This window comes from Quercus lobata, chromosome 5 (genome assembly GCF_001633185.2).
Source record: "Quercus lobata isolate SW786 chromosome 5, ValleyOak3.0 Primary Assembly, whole genome shotgun sequence".
Lineage (NCBI taxonomy): Eukaryota > Viridiplantae > Streptophyta > Magnoliopsida > Fagales > Fagaceae > Quercus > Quercus lobata.
The window spans coordinates 74,246,735-74,266,388 of NC_044908.1; the positions used below are offsets into that span (position 1 = coordinate 74,246,735).

The 19,654-nt window shown below is 33.9% G+C and overlaps 2 protein-coding genes across 10 annotated transcripts; both read left to right on the plus strand.

The window, feature by feature from the left end:
- The first annotated feature begins 704 nt into the window (after positions 1-704).
- On the plus strand, positions 705-3,907 carry LOC115988803 (putative pentatricopeptide repeat-containing protein At3g25970). The gene has a single exon (XM_031112416.1). It carries the CDS (start codon positions 879-881, stop codon positions 3,006-3,008), a length of 2,130 nt encoding a protein of 709 aa, XP_030968276.1. The 5' UTR covers positions 705-878; the 3' UTR covers positions 3,009-3,907.
- A 4,291-nt stretch (positions 3,908-8,198) lies between these two features.
- LOC115988621 (TMV resistance protein N-like) lies at positions 8,199-19,641 on the plus strand. Of its 9 annotated transcripts, XM_031112191.1 has the most exons (13): positions 8,199-8,749; positions 10,318-11,440; positions 11,606-11,881; positions 12,000-12,809; positions 12,914-14,024; positions 14,682-14,762; positions 14,970-15,027; positions 15,210-15,299; positions 15,840-15,950; positions 16,763-16,969; positions 17,060-17,596; positions 19,032-19,179; positions 19,439-19,641. In XM_031112191.1, exons 1-5 carry the CDS (start codon positions 8,298-8,300, stop codon positions 13,712-13,714), a joined length of 3,462 nt encoding a protein of 1,153 aa, XP_030968051.1. In that variant the 5' UTR covers positions 8,199-8,297; the 3' UTR covers positions 13,715-14,024; positions 14,682-14,762; positions 14,970-15,027; positions 15,210-15,299; positions 15,840-15,950; positions 16,763-16,969; positions 17,060-17,596; positions 19,032-19,179; positions 19,439-19,641. The 9 variants fall into 9 exon arrangements, with proteins under 9 accessions (XP_030968051.1, XP_030968049.1, XP_030968048.1 ...); XM_031112189.1 differs by having other exon boundaries at positions 15,210-15,312; positions 16,763-17,596; XM_031112188.1 differs by having other exon boundaries at positions 16,763-17,596.
- Positions 19,642-19,654: the final 13 nt, after the last annotated feature.

Here is a 19,654-nt window from a genome sequence, read left to right on the forward strand (position 1 = left end):
ACTGGGAGTTGGTTTATCTAATACATAACATTTTTTTTTTAAAGTAAGAATTCTAACATGACAATAAAAATATACTCATTCAGCCCTAAATTGTTAGTCTTCTATTTTAATTTGGGATGTGTTAAACTGCAATTCACTGTAAAAATTCAATAAATAAATTTCCAAACTACCTTTTACTCTTTTTTTTTTTTTTGGGTGAAAAAATAAACACTATTCTTTCATTATAGTTTAAATCAACGAGTTCAACAAAGCAGAAAAGTTTAAATTAACAAGAATACTTTTAGAAACTTGTATATTTTTAATTAAAATACAATGAATTAAATACCCTTGAAAAGTAAGATTTTCTAAATAGGATCAATAATATAAGGAGAATGTAGTATAAATTTTTTACTCATTAACGATAAATTAATTTTTAAAAAAACTTATTAATCATAAAATATATAGTTTTGTTTTTACTCATTAAAATGGTATCTTGGATTTTGTAATATAAACTTTGTATTAGTATTAGAATCCATCAGTGGATTCCTTAAAAAAAAAAAAAAAAAAAAAAAAAAAAAAAAAAAAAAAAAAAAAAAATCCATCGCTAGTGTTTTTTTTTTTTTTTTTTTTTTTTTTTTTTTTTTTTTTAAATTTTTTTAATAATAATAATAAAAGCACCTTAAGGTCCTTAACCCAAAAAACTGTCTTTTCTCGTTGTTCAAAAATGGATCAAGCTCAGAATAGCTTACAATTGCAATAAACTGGATTACGTTTTATCTCATGTTTTATAGAGCCCAACTTAGACCACAATCCGGCCCAATTGTATGCTATATTGTACCGTTGCTGTTCTTGATTGTTATATGGTGAAAACTTAAAACCGTTGCTTTTGTTGGTGATGAATGAGGCCACTGCACTCACGCATTGAGAGCTGGCTCTGTGCTCTGTTCAAAGTTTCGATAACCCATTGTCGAGCAATCAAACTAGGCGACATTGCAGACGTCTACACTGCCAACAATATTCTGAGTGGATATACAAAATGCAGAGAGTTATGCATTGCTCACAAACTGTTCGAGGGAATGCCTCAAAGAGACACCGCCTCTTGGAATACAATGATCGCTGGGTATGTAAACTGTGGGAACTTCGAGACTGCGTGGGAGATTCTAAGAACTATGAAGAGACGTGGGTTTGATGATTTTGATGGGTATACTTTTGGAAGCATACTTAAGGGAATTGCTTGTGCTTATAGGTTTGATCTTGGGCAACAAGTGCATTCCATGATTGTCAAGATGGGTTATGTTGGAAATGTTTATTCCAGTAGTGCTCTTCTGGACATGTATGCAAAGTGTGAGAGAGTTGAGGATGCATATGTGGTGTTTCAGTGCATACCGGAGCGAAACTCTGTCACGTGGAATGCGCTGATTGCTGGTTATGTTCAAGTGGGTGATCGTGGGACTGCATTCTGGCTATTAGATTATATGGAGTGGGAGGGTATTAAGGTTGATGATGGCACATTTGCTCCGCTTTTGACGTTGCTTGATGATGCTGATTTTTACAAGTTAACAATGCAAATTCATTGTAAAATTGTAAAACATGGGCTGGTATTTCATAATACTGTGTGCAATGCCTTAATCACTTCATATTCAGAGTGTGGGTCTATAGAAGATGCCAAAAGAGTGTTTGATGGTGCTGTTGATACCCGAGATTTGGTGACATGGAATTCCTTGCTTGCTGCTTACCTTGTACACAATAAAGAAGCAATCGCATTTGAGCTCTTCATGGATATGCAAGGGTTTGGACTTGAACCAGACATCTATACTTACACTAGTGTTGTTAGTGCTTGTTTTGATGAAGCACATAAAAGCCATGGGAAATCCTTGCATGGATTGGTAATAAAAAGGGGATTGGAAAAATCAGTACCAATATCTAATGCATTAATATCTATGTATCTCAAGTCTAATAACAGATGCATGGAAGATGCGCTGCTCATTTTTGACACGATGGAGTTGAAGGACCGTGTTTCATGGAACTCAATTTTGACTGGATTTTCACAACTTGGGTTCAGTGAAGATGCTGTGAAATTCTTTGGACATATGAGATCTGTGGTAGAAGACATTGATCACTATGCCTTTTCTGCTGTCCTTAGATCTTGCTCAGATATAGCAACCCTACAATTAGGTCAACAGGTTCATGTCTTGGCACTTAAATCAGGTTTTGAGTCCAATGAATTTGTTGCCAGCTCATTAATCTTCATGTATTCCAAATGTGGGATAATTGAAGATGCTAGGAAATCCTTTGAAGACACCCCCAAAGACAGCTCAATCACTTGGAATTCGATAATTTTTGGATATGCACAACATGGGAAGGGAAACATTGCGCTTGAACTCTTCTACCTAATGAGAGAGAGGAGGGTGAAACCTGATCATATAACTTTTGTTGCAATTCTAACTGCATGTAGCCATTTTGGTTTGGTTGAAGAAGGATGCAAGTTTCTAGAATGTATGGAATCAGAATATGGAATTCCAATGCGAATGGAACATTATGCATGTGGAGTCGATCTATATGGGCGGGCTGGGCGTCTAGGTCGGGCAAAATCTTTGATTAAGACAATGCCTTTTGAACCTGATGCTATGGTGTGGAAGACTTTACTTGGTGCTTGTAGGACTTGTGGAGACATTGAATTAGCTAGTAAGGTGGCAAGCATTCTACTTGATCTAGAGCCTGAAGAGCATTGCACTTATATAATCCTCTCTGACATGTATGGGCGTCTTAGGCAATGGGATGAAAAGGCTAAGGTGACAAGGCTTATGAGGGAAAGAGGGGTGAAAAAGGTCCCTGGTTGGAGTTGGATAGAAGTTCATAATAAGGTGCATGCTTTCAATGCAGAAGATCATTCCCACTCCCATTGTGAAGAGATATACCTTGTATTGGGAGGATTAATGGATGAAATCAAAAGGTTAAATTCTGTAACTAATTTCAAGTTTTCGAGGCATGATTTGGATCATGGATCAGTGTGTGATTTAAGGCTCTGATGCTTATTTAAACCATATTGTTTGAATTGTCTGTTGCACGCAATGGTGGGTAAATTGTCTTTCTGAAGCTTCCAATTCGTGCTTTATATGGGAAAAAATTAATTCAGGTTCAAACAAATATAATATTTTATTATACTTCAGAGATTTTTGTTCAATATTGGAAACTTCTTGTAATAGTATTATCAGCAATCAAGCTATTCTAATGCATAAACAGTGATCAACACATGCAATGCCTATCCATATATGTTCTGTGTTGTGAAGGAGGCTTGTTGCTTGCCTGTTTTCCATCTTCATTAAGCCCACTGTCTTATCCAGGTCATGCCACATGTGCTCCGTTTTTGGCTGCTGACAAATAGTGGGAACTAATAGTGCAAGATACCAGGGACCTATAGTGGAATGCAAATAATGCTACCCTTTCATTGACTGGGAGTCAGATAGCATGTTTTTCTTGAAGGACTTCAAACCTTTTGCAGGAATTGGGGCATCAGTCTGGCATACTAAGGGCTGCTACTCATTAACAAAGATCTGGCTATGCTAGGGCTGCAGATTGGATAATGTTAGGTGTGTAGGCCTGAGTTTGTACAGGGCATCTCTTGCTAGTATTGCTTAGTTGTTTGCTGTGGCTTAGATAACCTATACAGCAGAGTTATGTCCCTAATGGGCTGTGGACAAGATGTTTGCCTTGAATATCGGTATTTAAAGTATGAATCATTGCGGGTGTGTGGCAGGTGTAGCATAGTGCAGGGATGCTGTCATCCTTTGAGAATTTGCTGTTGTTTAGCTTAGGATTTGTACTTTTCGACTGGCTGAGCCATTGTGTATTAAGTTGGGGTGTGCACAGTTGTACTCTATTGTCCCTTGGTTGTATGGTCTACTAGACCTTTGTGTTTGCAATAAAAATTCTTACTGATACATATTAACAAATCCATTTTTGAAAAAGTTTTATTAGAAAATAAAAAAGTTGTCAAAACTTTTTCAATTCCCGATAAACTTTTTCCAAAATTGGTTTACTATTGTGTGCCCTTAGGGCACACGTTAGTAAAATCCTATATATATATATATATATATATATATAATGAGATAGATTCAAGTTACACATTTTTTTGTACCATAGATTTCTAATAGATCCAACGGTTGAAAAAGTAGCATTAAATGATTAAGGATTTCCACCTTATTTACTTAATTAATAACAGATTTTCTCTATCTTCATTTATTATTTTCCATAGACCTTCTTAGGTGTTGTTTAACTGGGCCCCTTTCTTCCTTAAAAACAAAAAACAAAAAACAAAAAACAAAAAAAAAAACAAAACATTGTACCACCAAGTCACACCAACCTCTTTCTTCTTCTTCCCGCTCAGGATGGAATTAGGCCAAATCTATTTCAATTAGCAGAATATTGTAGACATTATACATAATACGTATTTCATTTATAATTAGAAGGTGTTGTAATGAAAATATCCCTTGTAGATTCTGGTCATCATTTATTTTCAACATTATAATAAAACATATATATATATATATATATAAATAATATGTTCACTTCTTTATTTTATTTTGTGATCTCATATCCGCCCTATCTTCAATTTGAGTTTTGTCATGTGTTTTTGGTATAATGTGTTGAAACTGGAAACCACAAGGTTCTTGCTCATTTTGTGAATTGTTTAGGGGTAGTTTTGGCAGACTAAGGGTCCGTTTGGATACAGCTGAAAACTGAAACTGAAAACTGAAAACTGAAAAACACTGTAGCGAAATAATTTTTAAATGTGTAAATAGTATCGTGGGACCCATTTTTAATGAAAAAGTTGCTGAAAAGTGAAATTTGTGGGTCCGTAAACAGTACACGATGTGCTGTGATTGGTCCAAAAAAATTTGAAAAGTCAAAGTTTGTGGCTACTGTTCATTGAACAGTGCATGAACAGTAGCCGCAACACCCAAAACGCGTGAAAAAAAAAAAAAAAAAAAAAAAAAAAAAACCGCAAACGCAGGATTGGGCAGAAAATGCCCAATCCAAACGCACTCTAAGTGTACTTATAAAATCACAAATTATAGTATATCTTTAGATCTTACTCACTGGCACCCAAGGATTTGAGAGAAGAAAAATTTGAACTTTTTTAGTCCTCCTTTTTTGCCTAGATTCATATATATCCAGCAATTTTAGGAAGAAAGAGACACAATTAAAGACCCAATGAAGTTTATGGAAAGTAATAAATGAGGATAGAGAAAATCTGTTATTAATTAAGTAAATAAGGTGGAAATCCTTAATCATTTAATGCTATTTTTTCAACCATTGGATCTATTAGAAATCTACGGTACAAAAAATGTGTAACTTGAACTCTTCTCTTTTTGATATTAACAAATTACACATTAAAAACACACAAGAACTACGGAAGATCAAAGCCAAATCCATTTGAAATGGGTTTTCGTCAAATCAAAACCAAGCTAAAATTTCCATATAAAAAAAAAAAAAAAAAAAAATCAAGCTAAACTAATGACTTTAGGGACTGATAACAATTATTTGAAATTTCAAGAGCAAAAAGCGTCGGCTTGGTAAACTTCAAAGTCTAACCACATATTTTGGCCATTTTTTAAAAGAAAATTCAAGGCAAAAATCTACTTTATATCCTATTACTTTAACCAATTGTTATTTTAGTCCATTAACTTTTATCAATTGTCATCTTAGTCCACAATATTTAAATATTGTCATTTCAGTTCATTAACTTTGAATAATTTTCATTTTAGTCCATTGAATTTAAATATTTTCAATTTTTGGGCTTAAATGAATTAATAAAATAATCATTTGTAATGATAACCTAGTGTATGTGGGATGGGAAATGCAAATGTCTGATATAATAGTCAGATACTCAAAGGTGTCATATAAATAAGATTTAAGAATCCAATAAGAAAAACAGCAAAACCCATACCAAATCAACAAAACCCATAGAAATCAAGTGATTGATGGCCAAAAATACCCAAACCCATTGATATTTCGAAATTAAAAATAGAGGAAAACCACCAAATCACGAGAAAATAAACCTTGAAATTGTAACACTAGACTAACGGTGGACTCGACCTCTTTTTCAGGCTCCAATAACAACTCCGGACAACTCCGGTGATGACTGTGGCGAAATGAAGCGCCGATGTGAGGAGAAGGAGAAGAGTCTGCCTTTGGTTTGTCATTTGGAGAAGAAGCTTTGAACGTGTTTGAAAAATATTTGGGGTTTTAATTGGGTTATAATTAGATTTAATAAAGTCTACTGAGTTTAAATTTGTTGACTGATGTATCGCTCTAGAATTAGCAGGCATAAAAGGTGTCATTTACGCAACTTCGAACTTAACTTATTCTCTGTATGTCACTTAGTGCTCGTTTGGATAGCATTTATTAGTGTTGCGTCTGCGTTTCCTCAGTTTTTTTTTTTTTTTTTTTTTTTTTTTAGCCGCAATAGTTGACCCATTCTTCTGTGAACAGTGCACTGTTCACGGGTCCCACAAACTCCACTTTTTATCAACTTTTTTCATTAAAAATGGGTCCTACAGTACCATTTACACATTTAAAAATTATTTTGCTACAGTGCTTTTAGTTTTCAGTTTTCAATTTCAGCAAAATAAGTTTTATCCAAACAGACCCTTAATCCTGAAAAGTACTGCTTACCTAACCTAACCTATTCGGTGGACTACTAAGGCAAGGTCATATGTGAACAAGAAGATGCTTTGTAAGTAAAAGAATTTGCCACCTAAAAAGACAACCCATCTAACCATTTTGAAATTATATACTAATATTTAATCCTGAAAAGTACTACTTACCTAACCTAACCTAATCTGGTGCAAAAAAAAAAAAAAAAAAAAGGAGAAAGTGGTGCCAAAAAAAAAAAAAAAAAACCTAACCTAATCAGTGGAACACTAAAGCAAGGTCATATGTGAACAAGAAGATGCTTTGTGAGTAAAAGAACTTCTTCTTTTTTTGGTTTCTCACTGTGTTTTCTCAAGACTTTCAATCAGAGATTAATCACTATTCATATCGAGTGGGCTCACAAAGGGGTAAAGCACTGACCTAGAAAATTCTTTTCAAAGTGCAGGTAGCAGGACTCGAACTAGGGAGCACACCTAGTCGAGCTCAGTACAAGCACTTTGAGACTAAAAGTCCAACCAACTTGGTCAACCCCCGGGTTTGAGCAAAAGAATTTGCCATCTAAAAAGACAACCCACCTAACCATTTTGAAATTATATACTAACATGTAATTGGTCTTTACCAAGTAACGTCACATGGGAAGGAGAATAAGCTTTGTCAATAATACCATGGAATTTTCATGTTAAGTATTATTTTCAGTTGTACAAGGTGGCTTTGAATGCAAAATACATATATTTTTATTTCACATAACTGAATGGAATGCTTGGGAAGAATATAATTTTATATTTAAGAAAAATGGATCAAAGTTTAATTTTTTGCTCTTTTAACTGGCATATTGATATACAGTAAAAAAAATCTTTAGGCACTGAACTTTGAATGGACTTTTAATGGATATTCAGGGAGATTTGGCACACTGGAATATTTTTTTTTTTTTGGAAGTGGTGGGTCGAAGTATGTGAGAGAGCATGACAATTTCCATAAAAACTACTATACCTTTTTTTGAGGAAGATAAAAACTACTATACCTGAATTAGGAAAAACAATAAAACTCTTATGATGGACACATTACTTATCCTGAATTAAAAAGAAAATGTTAAAGTCATGTTACAATTTATTTTAGAAACTTTTTATTTTTTTAGTTTTCAAATTTAATAACTACTTATAATATCATAGTGAGTGGAGATAGTAAGACAGTTAGGACCCATCTGGTAGCAATATTTAAGTATTGTTGTTCAATTTTCAGTATTGGAAAAATACGAATTTAAATATTATAAAAATAAGTGTATGAAGGGTTGTCAGGTACCAAATTTTTCTAGAAAAGTTAAAAATGGGTGGCCCTATCTTCAACTGGATAAGATTGCGTGGAAGAGGCACATCTACGTCTTTCATATAGTTTGATTGACCACAATGACCGGTATGGTTCGTTGAAAGTTCAAAGAGTTATTTTGGGCTTTACTCAGAAACTTCCATGATATTGCAATTAATGTCAAATGCGTCACTTTTTGAAAGCGAGACTACATTAAAGTCTAGCCTCCTGCATCCATCACTCACCCGCAATTCCTAATTCGTCCTTCACTTTCCTCACTTTCTATATTGACACCGCTTTCACAGCTTTCCTTCTCCTCATCCTTTCAACTTTTTTCATTTCTCTGCTCGTCAATTCCGATGGCCTCATCTCACCAACTCAAGAACTTTGATGTCTTCTTGAGTTTTCGAGGTGAAGATACTCGCCGTGGTTTTGTAAGCCATTTATATAAGGCTCTGACTCAACAGGGTATTCAAACCTTCATTGATGATAATCTCACTAGGGGAGAAAACATTTCTGAAGAGCTTCTCAAAGTCATTGAAAACTCAAGTGCATCAATAATTGTATTTTCTAAAAACTATGCATCCTCTAGTTGGTGTTTGGATGAACTTGCTAAGATTATTGAATGTACCAAAAAAGTGCTACCAGTTTTCTATCAAGTGGATCCATCTGAAGTTCGTAAGCAAAGAGGGGGTTTTGGAGAAGTGTTGACTAAGCTTGAAAAAAAAATTAAAGATAAGACAAAGGTACAAAGGTGGAAAGACGCTTTAAGTAAAGCAGCCAATATTTCTGGCTGGGACGACAAAAACAGGTATTTGTATGGTACTATGTCCATTAAATTTTAATGTTAAACAACAACTAGAATTAATTGTTAGCTTTTATTTTCTCTTTAAATTTTATTAAATTATGAAAGTAATTTTTTCTTGTCATATCTTTTATACTAAGCTTTTTTATTTTTTATTTTTTTTTATATATTAATTTTGAGAAGAATATTTTATACTAAGCTAGTTAGCTATAGATTAAAGATGGAAACAAAAGAACTTAATATTAGATTGCTTACCATTATTAATTAGGAATTTCACCACTCATAATATTAATTCTATGTTTACGTAAAGTAATTGGATTCCATTCATAATGAATATACATATATAAGGTCAGCCATGACTCCCTCAAAGAAAATTTTCTGATAAACTAAATCACTAGTTTTTGCCTTTCTTGAAGGCCAAAATGGCAAAATACCCCTTTCGCTCAGAAGTTCCAGCAAAATGCTCCAATTCTGAAACTATCTAGCAAAATACTCCTGTTTTGAAACTCGATTTTCTAAAAATCGAGTTTCAGTAAAGAACTCGAGTTCATGAAACTCGAGTTCCACAATTTTTTATATATTTATTTATTTATTTTTAAGTTTGATTGCTTATAACTCAATTTTCTACCAATCGAGTTTTACATTGAAACTTGATTTTTAGAAATTCGAGTTTCAAAACAGGGACAATTTGCTAGATATTTCAAAACATGGGCATTTTGCTGGAACTTTTGGGCGAAAGGGGTATATCCCCATTTTGGCCCTTTCTTGAAATCTAGAAACCGGATTTAAGTAAACGACCTTTAGGTCACATTTATCATTTATCATTTTTTTTTGGGGGGTTAGAAACCATTGTTTTAGGGATTTGTTAATGAATTGATGACTTGACATAATATAGAACTTTCATTATAAAATAATAATGTCAAGATTAAAAGAAATCTACATGGTAAAGTTCCTTAAGAATTCTAGAGTATCTAGATTTATTTAGTTGTGACATGTATTTGCTATTTGGCTTACAAGTTCATAAACTAACAAATTCGACCATGTAATTATCCATAACAAAGTCATGATTTTCAGTTTGTTTTGTTATGTTGGTTTTGAGACTACACACCATTGGTTTGCCCGCACTTGTCTCTGATCCACAAACAACACGCTTCAGTTTTCTAAACCTAACAAATGAGGAAAGCAATCCTTATAAAAACTGTGAACTCCACTCAATAACCCTTCGTGTTTAATTTTCTTGCAAATAACAAAGCCCCCACCACCCCCACTAACGCAGGAAACAAAGACAAAGCAAGAAATTAAATGGCATCAAGCAAGGTTCCGTAATGAGATCCAGTAAGATTATCTCGTCATCTAAGTGGACTTTCAGTGCAACTCATCCCAAAAGCTAATTGCTACCCCAAAACAAGTGAATTAAATAAAATTTTCCAGTCTATGAGTTACATGTCGCTTACTTCATCTAACAACACTTCAACTGTGATGTAAAAATTAAACATCTTGCATTCAGTTTATGTTATTTATTTTTTATAGTCCAACTCGTTACATGTGTTAATTAAATGCTCTGTGAATGACAGTTGCACTGAATCTGAACTTGTTCAAAAAATTGTTGAAGAGGTCTTTAATTCTGAATTCATTCAGATGCCATCAAATGTTGCTACAATGCAGCTGGTTGGAATAAATTCTCACATAGAGGCCCTAACAGAACTTTTAGATATTGAATCAAATGATGTTCGCATGATAAGGATCACTGGCCTTGGTGGAATAGGCAAAACTACAATTGCAAAAGCTATTTATAATAGCTTTTCAAATCATTTCAAAGCAAAAAGTTTTGTAGAGAATGTTAGAGAGTGGTCAAAGACAGAGCAAGGCAAAATCCATTTACAAGAGGCACTTCTTAAGGGTATCTCAGAGGATAAGAATTTGAGGGTGAGTACTATATATGAAGGAACCACAAGGATAAATAGAATTCTTTGCCTAAAAAAGGTTCTTATCATTCTTGATGACGTGGATAATGCCGACCAGATAGAAACATTGCTTGGACAATGTGAAGGCTTTGCTTTTCGAAGTAGGATCATTCTGACAACAAGAAATAAAAGATTGCTAGCTAATCGAAATGGTCTTTCAACCTATGACTATGAGGTTGAGGAATTAGATGAAGATGAAGCTATTGAACTCTTTCGTAAGCATGCCTTCCCCAGTAACAAAGTCCCTGAAGATTATTTGGAACTTGAGAAACAAGCTATAAGTTATGCCAAAGGCCTTCCTCTAGCTCTAAAAGTAATGGGTCGTGATTTGTGTGAGAAAACTATATATGAATGGGATGATGCGTTAGATTGTTATAAAACAAATCCTCTTGATGATATTCAAAATATACTAAAAAGAAGTTATGAAGGATTAACCGAAAATGAAAAGAATATTTTCCTTGATATTGCATGTTTCTTCAAGGGATATGACATGAGTTATAATATGATTAAGGATGTACTGAAAGCTTGTGGTTTAAACCCAGTATATGGTATTCGAAATCTTATTGATAAATGTCTCTTGACTATTGATGAATATAATTATTATTTATCGATGCACGACTTATTACAACAAATGGGTATGGATATTGTTCGACAAGAAGCACCACAAAAGCCCGGGGAACGTAGCAGACTATGGTGTTATGAGGAAGCTCTTGATGTAGTAACTGAAAATATGGTATGTATGCTGTTTTGATTCACTTCCTCCCTTTACTTCACATGAAAGATGTATTACTCTTTTTTCCCTTTATTTATTTATTTATTTATTCTGAATATTATTATTTTTTAAAGTATATTAACTATTATATGTTTTGGTGATTCACTTACCCTATTGTTCAACTAGGGTTCAGATAAAATTCGAAGCATAATATTGTGGTCCCCTAAATCAGAACCAAAAGAGGTGCAAATAAAGGCACAATTTTGTAAGATGAAAAATCTTAGATTGCTTTTGATTCGTAACGTACATTGCTGCAATGGACCCCTTGAATGTCTTCCCAATGGATTAAGCTTGCTTGATTGGCGTGAATATCCATTTTCTTCGTGGCCCTCTAACTTTTTTCCTAAAAACCTGATTGCACTCAGCATGCCTTTTATCCTATTAAAGGAACCACTGAAGCAGGTATGATCAGTAGCATTTATAAATTATTATTTTTTCAAAGTTTTTAATTTTTAATTTATTTATGTATACTTCTTTAAAGATTAAACCATGTTCTAACTTTCAAATTTTTTTTCTACAGATTTTTTTATCTGTGACATATGTGGACTTCAGTTACTGCGATCTGATTACGAAAATACCTGACTTATCAATGACCCCAAATGTAACGACATTGAATCTTATTTCCTGTAGAAATTTAGTTGAGATTGATGACTCCGTGGGGCGTCTTGATAAGCTTGAAGTGTTGGTCCTTTTGGGTTGCGAAAAACTTGAAACTCTTCCGAACTATCTCACCATGAAATCTCTTACATCTTTTCCGCTAGGCGTCCAGAGGCTTAAGAAGTTCCCAAATATCTTGCACGAAATGAAAGGTGTTGAAGATTTATTTTTGAAGGGGAGCTGTATTAAGGAGTTGCCTCCGTCATTTGGGAATTGGATTGGGCTTAAGGTGTTGACTTTATATTTGAATTCGGGAGAGGCACATCTTCCGGGTAGCATCTATAATTTACAACATATAGAGTGGCTTGAACTTTCTGGCGATATCATATTTCCAAAGAATGTGGAGATTGATAGACAACCAATGTGCAATTCTCTTGGTTGCTCTTCCAAATATGTTTTTCCAAGGTTGAAACTACTACGTCTTTTTTGCTTTGAAATTTGCTCAGAAATAGAATTTATTTTGAATTATTGTTGCCCCCTCACACTAGAAGTGTTGCACATCTCCAAGAGCAAAGTTGTCACCCTCCCAGAAAGCTTGAGTAGATGTGAGAGATTACATACGCTTATTTTTGGATATTGCAATGAGTTTCGCGAAATCCCAAGGCTTCCACATTGTATAAGACATGTAGATGTAGCATATTGCCACTGGCTGGATTTACAGCTATTCTTTCAGGTATATCTCTCTCTTAAAGATATTAAGAAACTATTTGTGTTACCTTCACAAATACTACATGATTTGCTAAGATGTAACTTGTTGAATTTGCTAATTGCATGTAGCTTCGAGAAATCATAGGGCTTCCACCAAATCTACCACCATGTTTAGGTGTAACAAGCCACATATTAATGTTTCCACACTCATCTACAATATCTGGGAGACGAAACTGCCATTGTGAATATAGTTTTCAAGCAACAGGAGATGAGAATGGTATTCCAAATTGGTTCAACCATCAAAGGGATGGAAATTTAATATCATTCTTGATTGGTCCCCAAGTTCCAACAATTTCTCTCTGTACTACTTTTGGAAAACAAGATTTTCATTGTGATTTTGATTATCATGTCATCATTTCCATCAATGGTAGTGAACGAATGTTTGAAAGAAATTTCATTATGAAAGATAGGAGCTTTGGGCATCTGAGTTTTTCCTGTAGACCTCAGAGCTCATTGCAGGAACTATTTCGGGACTTGAAACTAATTGATCGGAATCATGTTGAGATCCTCTGTGAAACTTTCACTTCATCCAGAGAAAATATTGCTCCTATCGTTGGAAGGATAGGAGTTCATGTAGAATGCATTTGCCCTCCTCCTCAAAATCCCAGTATCTTTCAAGACATTAATAGGCACCTTTCTTTGCAATCAGGTTTGGGACTTCCAATGGATACAGAAAATGGATCAGACTCAGGTTTGGCATTTGACTCATCAAATGTTGATGGGTTTGATTTGGGTTCATCTTCAGTGGCCCAGCCCCCTCTAAATGATGATTTCAACTCCAACCAGTTTCCACTGTGGGAGAGAATGGGAAGACTCTTGATTGGACTGTTCTTGATGGTCCTTTTAATTTTATCAATTGCCTGGTTGTAATTTTAAGTAATATGATTCGATTTGAGTTGTAACGCCCCAAGTTAAAAAAAGAAAAAGAAAAGTAAAGGTCTGATTTTTTTTAAGTCTTGCAAGTGCCCCACCTACCCCACCTACTATCCACCGCTCATCTAATACTTTCACTTTATCACTTTGGCCGGCTCACTTCTTTCTTCTCTTTCATTTTTCCCTCAAACACTCTCTTCACTCTCTCATCCTCTCCCACCGGTACACTCCACACCACCATCTCCACCATCATTTTTTCCGGCAGGACCTTAAGAGCATCTAAGCACCTTCACATATTTTATTTGAGGTAAAAGTTCTAATCGCTTTTTATTGGTTTTATGCTATTGTTTGAGGTTATTTTTATCTATGCTTTGATAAGGATACTCATATGATTTATGAGCTTTGGAAGTGATATTTATGTGTTTATATGTATGCTTTTTGTATTGGTGGAATTATTTGAGGAGTGGGTTTACGGTTGTACTAATGGTGGCTATCTAAGGTTTATTAATGTCAGAAATTTGGGGGGTTTTGAGTTATAACATGTGGTAGTTGGTAAAACTAATTTTTCCATTGCTATTGGGTTTATTTGGAGTTGGTTGAAGTTCTAAATTTCTTGTCTTGGAGGATTTTGTGATTTTGCTTTCAACTCCAATCAGTTTCCACTGTGGGAGAGAATGGGAAGACTCTTGATTGGTCTGTTCTTGATGGTCTTTTTATTTTTTGTATTTAAGTAATTGTAATTTATCAATTGGACTGTTCAATGGGACATTGGTCTTATCATGACAAAGATGCTCTAAGCCATAGATGCAAACATTTGAGAAGGCAATATAATGAGAAATGTAACCACTGATATTATGTCTACGATTCTTATATCCAATCTTGTATCTTTAGAACATTTGTTGTTCTTTATGCTGCATCCTTATGCTTCTTCATATAGAAATTAATCTGTTATGAGTTGTCACAGATTATTGTTGCATAGAGTGAAGGGGTTTCTGATGGAGATGCAATGCAGATTTCGACAGTTAAGACCCCAATTTGATGATTGGTATGTTTCTTGTTTCAGCATTGAGAGCTTTCCCCAGTGATTCAAGAACGTTATTGTCTGCTTCTATTGTCTTATATGTGTTTTTCCTTAACCTAAATATCAGTGTTCTTTCAGTTGCATTATTTCATTTTCTGTATTGCTATCCTAAAATCTGATGTTATAGAACTGATAATTGTGCTTATGTCTGCTTGATTTATGAAAATCCAGCGACTGATGGAGGGTATTAGCAAGTTGATCAAGATGTTGGTTTCATGTAATGGTGTTTGTAAGATTTTCTTTTCACAAGCCTATAACAGACTGACGGAGATTTATATTTACTTTGATTTAGAAATTTTCTGAAGTTGCAAAATTTTAAAGAACTCTAAAAATTTTCAAATTAAGATGTTCTGAACGAACATACCATAATAGAACTTTCCCAATTTTCAAAGATTTATTTCTTATATACAGAAATGACAACCCTGATGAAGGCGAAATTACTAAACTCTGGACATTGAGGACTATGAGCTGGGACTCTCTCTCTCTCAATACTACCTATAGGTAGAAAAGATTGGTACAATCAATTCATGACTTCCTAGAACTAGATTTTTTTTCAGTATACAATTTTGTTTTCATCACCGTTTTATTGTATATTCTTTTCTGTTATGCTCACCTGCTGTCCAATGTGTTCTATTATAGGCATTTATATGATCTTCTAACTCTGGACTCTTTATGTAAAAGTCTTTTTTTTTTTTTTTTTTTTGTTCTTGTGTTATGTGTTCTTGTATTAACATGATAAATATAGTCACACAAGTTATTCCTTTGAAGGGTAACTTGTATGCCATGATGCATCTATCTAGTGAGAAGCCTTATGCACAAATCAGTATTTTTCCAGTTGAACATGTTTTTAATACATATCTGCTTAATTTGTTTGCCTTAAAAGTCATGGCAACACCTGTTTTTTTTTTTTTTTTTTCCTTCAAATGTTGCAGTCTAAGAACTTAGAATTTTTTTTAGAGTGCAAATTTTTCATTTTATAGGCATTTTGAATGATTTTTTCACTCTCTACTATCAATTGAAAGTCTTTATTTGTCTTTGCAGGCTGAGGACTTGGAATAAGATTTTTTTTAAGGCCTATTGGACAATTATATTGACTTGATCCATTCAAGGAAGATAACAAAAGAAAATAGAAAGAACATTTTTTTGCAGTTGGTGATTCTTCTTCTTCTTTCCATTCAATATTTATAATTTTACTTGTTGATTTGATTTTTGAGAAATTCAAAACTTTTCAATTTAGCACATGTATCCGGAATCTGAATTACATACCAGAAGATATTTATTGTTTATCTAAGTATTATACATATGATTCTAAATGATAATATTCATTAGAGGGGCATCAAATTATATTAGGTTCTCTATCTCGTACACACCTGTTTATGTATCAACCATGAACCATCCTATTTTTATTACACTAAAAAAGACAGATTCTTGATGAGAAATAGTATATTTGCAAGCCCAATTATAACAAACAACAAAGAAGCAAATGTACCCCTTTATTTATTTATTTATATTTTAATATTATTAGTCATTGTTTCCAGCATAAAGGAAAGCAACATTTTCAAAAGATCAAGCAGGGTAGAAAAATATAAAATACATTGAAAGCTTGGAGTGCAATATAAAAGTCTGGAAGTCATCCAAGAAAATGTGCTTCTCAACAAAGGATGACATTTAGTGATAGTATTGAACATATCTGAAAACAGGAAACATCAATCACATAATTTTGCAAGATTTGTAGCCCCATGATTTGAGCTTGATTAAAAATTTAACACTTTCCATGTGTCAGATCAAAAACAGGAAACATCAATCACATGGTAGCCAATAATATGTGGTTCTTGGGAAGAGTGATGCAGTGATACTTGAGATACATGCATGTTGTTTTGGGTTTGGAGTTTGGATGTCCTAATTTGTTTTTGTTTTATGCGTAGGGGCATGACATTTTGTAATTTTCTTTGTATTTGTTTCAGATTTGGCTGGTCAAAATGGACTTTAGCTTGTATCTCCAATATGACATTCTCAGATCCTGTAAACATATTTTCAACTGGCCTTTTCAGCATTATAGATGGTTAAGTGAGGGGGGTCCTATAGCCCTTCTCTTATGTTTCTTTTTTGTTATGAAGATGTTGAAAAGGATGATTGCAGGAGCAGCAAGAGGCATTCTTATTGTGTTTCAGGTGGGAAAGAAAATTGAGATTTCAAACTTCATTATGGATGATCCCTGCATCATCTTCTATTGGAAATTTAACTGAGCTTGGTTATCTTAGTTTTCTGCTTCTTTGCATCGAGACATTTCTGCATTAAAAAAGAATATGGGTTCAAGTGAATTGGTTTGAGCGGAAGATGAATTGGCAGATATTGTAGGCTGTAAAAGGTTCTTTTCCCATGCAAAATTAACTTTGTCAATTGCTGCAAGGATCTTTTTTTAGGCTGCTTGGAATTTGATGATTGAACAAATATGGACATTAAATTCTATCAAATATATCTTTGCTCTCTGCAGTATTTTCTTCTTTCTTGTGTATGTTGCATGTTTAGGCTTCATTGCAGCCTGGTGGAACTATTACTTTTGAACACCGGAATCTTAGTTGGCTAAACAGATCCATTATGGGTTCAGTGACTACCAGCAACTTCTCGAATCCAACAGCCAAAGAGTGTTGCCTAGTAGAGGAATTAGTGCAGATGGGCCTTCCACAACCCGCAGTGGTACTGGCATTGACTAAATGGATTTTTTACAGGCAAATATTACACGTGATAACACCTAGTTCATAAATGGAGCTCTAGTTGGGTCAAGGAACCTATTTCAGGTGAGTTTAGCTTCTAGTAACGTGTAGCTTGATTTTTATTTGCTTAATTGAACGCCTTCTACTTCTATTTTGGTTTGAAAGACCTTGGAAGGAAGAAAAATGCATAGAAGATCTTAGGAAGGAAGCCATATTAGCAGGATCATCTTATTTCTAGTCAATTTTGTCAGGAGCCTTCTTTTTCTTTTTGGTATTTTGATAGTTTCTGACGAGTCAAGAGGACTTCTGTCCTTGTTTCCAGCTATTTCACATGTGTTCAATGGATATCATAGTTATTATGATGGTTGGAGTTGTAACAAAAGTATGGTCAGATGTGATATTAGTACTACCCAATGTGACAATGAAACTGTCAAATGTGAGAGGAAAAAAAAAAGGATACTGATATTGGTACTGCCCAATGTAATAATGCAACTGTCAATATACAGTTTGAAGTGCATTTAACTACCTATTTTCTTTCAAATATTTGCAAAATTGTAAAAAAAAAATAAATAAAAAATAAATAAAACGTTATTTTATCTAATATATTTCCTTGTCCTGCCCTAATTTAGGCTTTGTGGAAGGGGTGCTCTTTCTCAAATCCCAATTTTTTCCATCCTGAATAATTCCCTTTTCAATTTTCTTGTTACGAGGCTTTAATTATTACTTTTTGCAAACGCATTTGTTATCATGTTAGCAAGTTAGCAATATGGAAGGCGAAGGAGCCTTGTCTTTGATCTATTTGTAAATTGTAATCATGCATTAAGACAAGTTAACACTTAACATGTAGTTATATCTGCTTCTATTTGAAGTTGAAATAAATCTTGTTCTTTTGCACTTGCTATGTGATATGCTCCTCTCCTATTTCTTGTTGTTCAATAGGCTAGACATGATCTTAATTAAGGGACCCTTTTGTATGCTAATTACCTTTGATTCTGTACCCAAATTGAGTGGCATGATTTTCTGGCTTAAGTTGTTTGTGTGTTTTATGTAGTTCTCAATATAATGGTGTTTAAAAAAATTGAGTCAGATTTCAATTCAGTTCAGGCAAGGATTATCAGGAAATGACTTAACATAAAATAAAAAAAATTAAAATGACCTATTAGATCATGAAGATATTGTCAGATTTGTGTACAATATTCTTGTACTTTTGTTATTCAGGTATCATTTAGAATGAAAGACATCTGTGACATTATGTACACAAATATAGGCAATTATATCATTTGTTTGTTAATAGATGGTATATATGCAAAGATATCTAATATATATATATATATATATATATATAAAATAAAGCAGAAACATCTAGTGAGGCTCGGCCATGATTTTGAATTACTTGTGAAATTTAAGATTTATAAGATAAAATGGTATGGTGGGCTGTCAAGACAAAGGAGAAAGTAGAGCAAAGCCACAAAGTTCAAGTCATTACACTAACTTGTATATATTGGTGTGGTTCTTTTAGGTGAAGAGAATGATCAATCCTTCGCCCATAATGAGCTTGATGAAAGAGTATACAGGTATTCTGGGTCTCCTCAATTAGAATGGCTTTTCTTGGGATGAAATTTGCAAAACAGTGGCACTGTGGCAGCTGATGTTTAGCTTATATCAAGGTGCCATTCTATCCCATTAGTAATTTTGCTAGGATGAAGGGTTTTCCTCTAGTTATCACTAAAGAGCACCCCAAAGCATTGCATACAAACTTGTTTTTTTTTTTCCCCTTTGATGAAATGATATTACTTCTATATTCGTTTAGTAAACTGAGTGTTTTTGGGTAACATGGAATGAAGTATATATGATCATATCAATTCCATAATAATAAATGAACTGGATAATTTTGAGTAGCTTTCGTTTAAAAATGACAATTTGCAGGAACATTCCGATGCAACTGCATACAAATATAGGGGATCTCATATTTCTGATTTGTGCTTTATTTATGGTAATGAAAGTCAGAATGGAAGATCAAGTTGTTTGGACATGAAAATGGAGGTCAACAATAATGCCCTTTGGATGGGATTGACGATAACTTGGGATATGCAATATCCAGCAAGGGAGTTTGAAATATCTTATCAAGGGAAAAATGAAAGT

What these genes read in the sequence shown, in the direction of transcription:
- LOC115988621 (XM_031112189.1), top strand. Translation starts at nt 8,298, where the DNA reads ATGGCCTCATCTCACCAACTCAAGAACTTTGATGTCTTCTTGAGTTTT. An exon ending in GGCTGGGACGACAAAAACAG is followed by an intron (nt 8,750 to 10,317) that starts GTATTTGTATGG and finishes TGTGAATGACAG; the next exon opens with TTGCACTGAATCTGAACTTG. An exon ending in ATGTAGTAACTGAAAATATG is followed by an intron (nt 11,441 to 11,605) that starts GTATGTATGCTG and finishes TTGTTCAACTAG; the next exon opens with GGTTCAGATAAAATTCGAAG.
- LOC115988803 (XM_031112416.1), top strand. Translation starts at nt 879, where the DNA reads ATGAGGCCACTGCACTCACGCATTGAGAGCTGGCTCTGTGCTCTGTTC.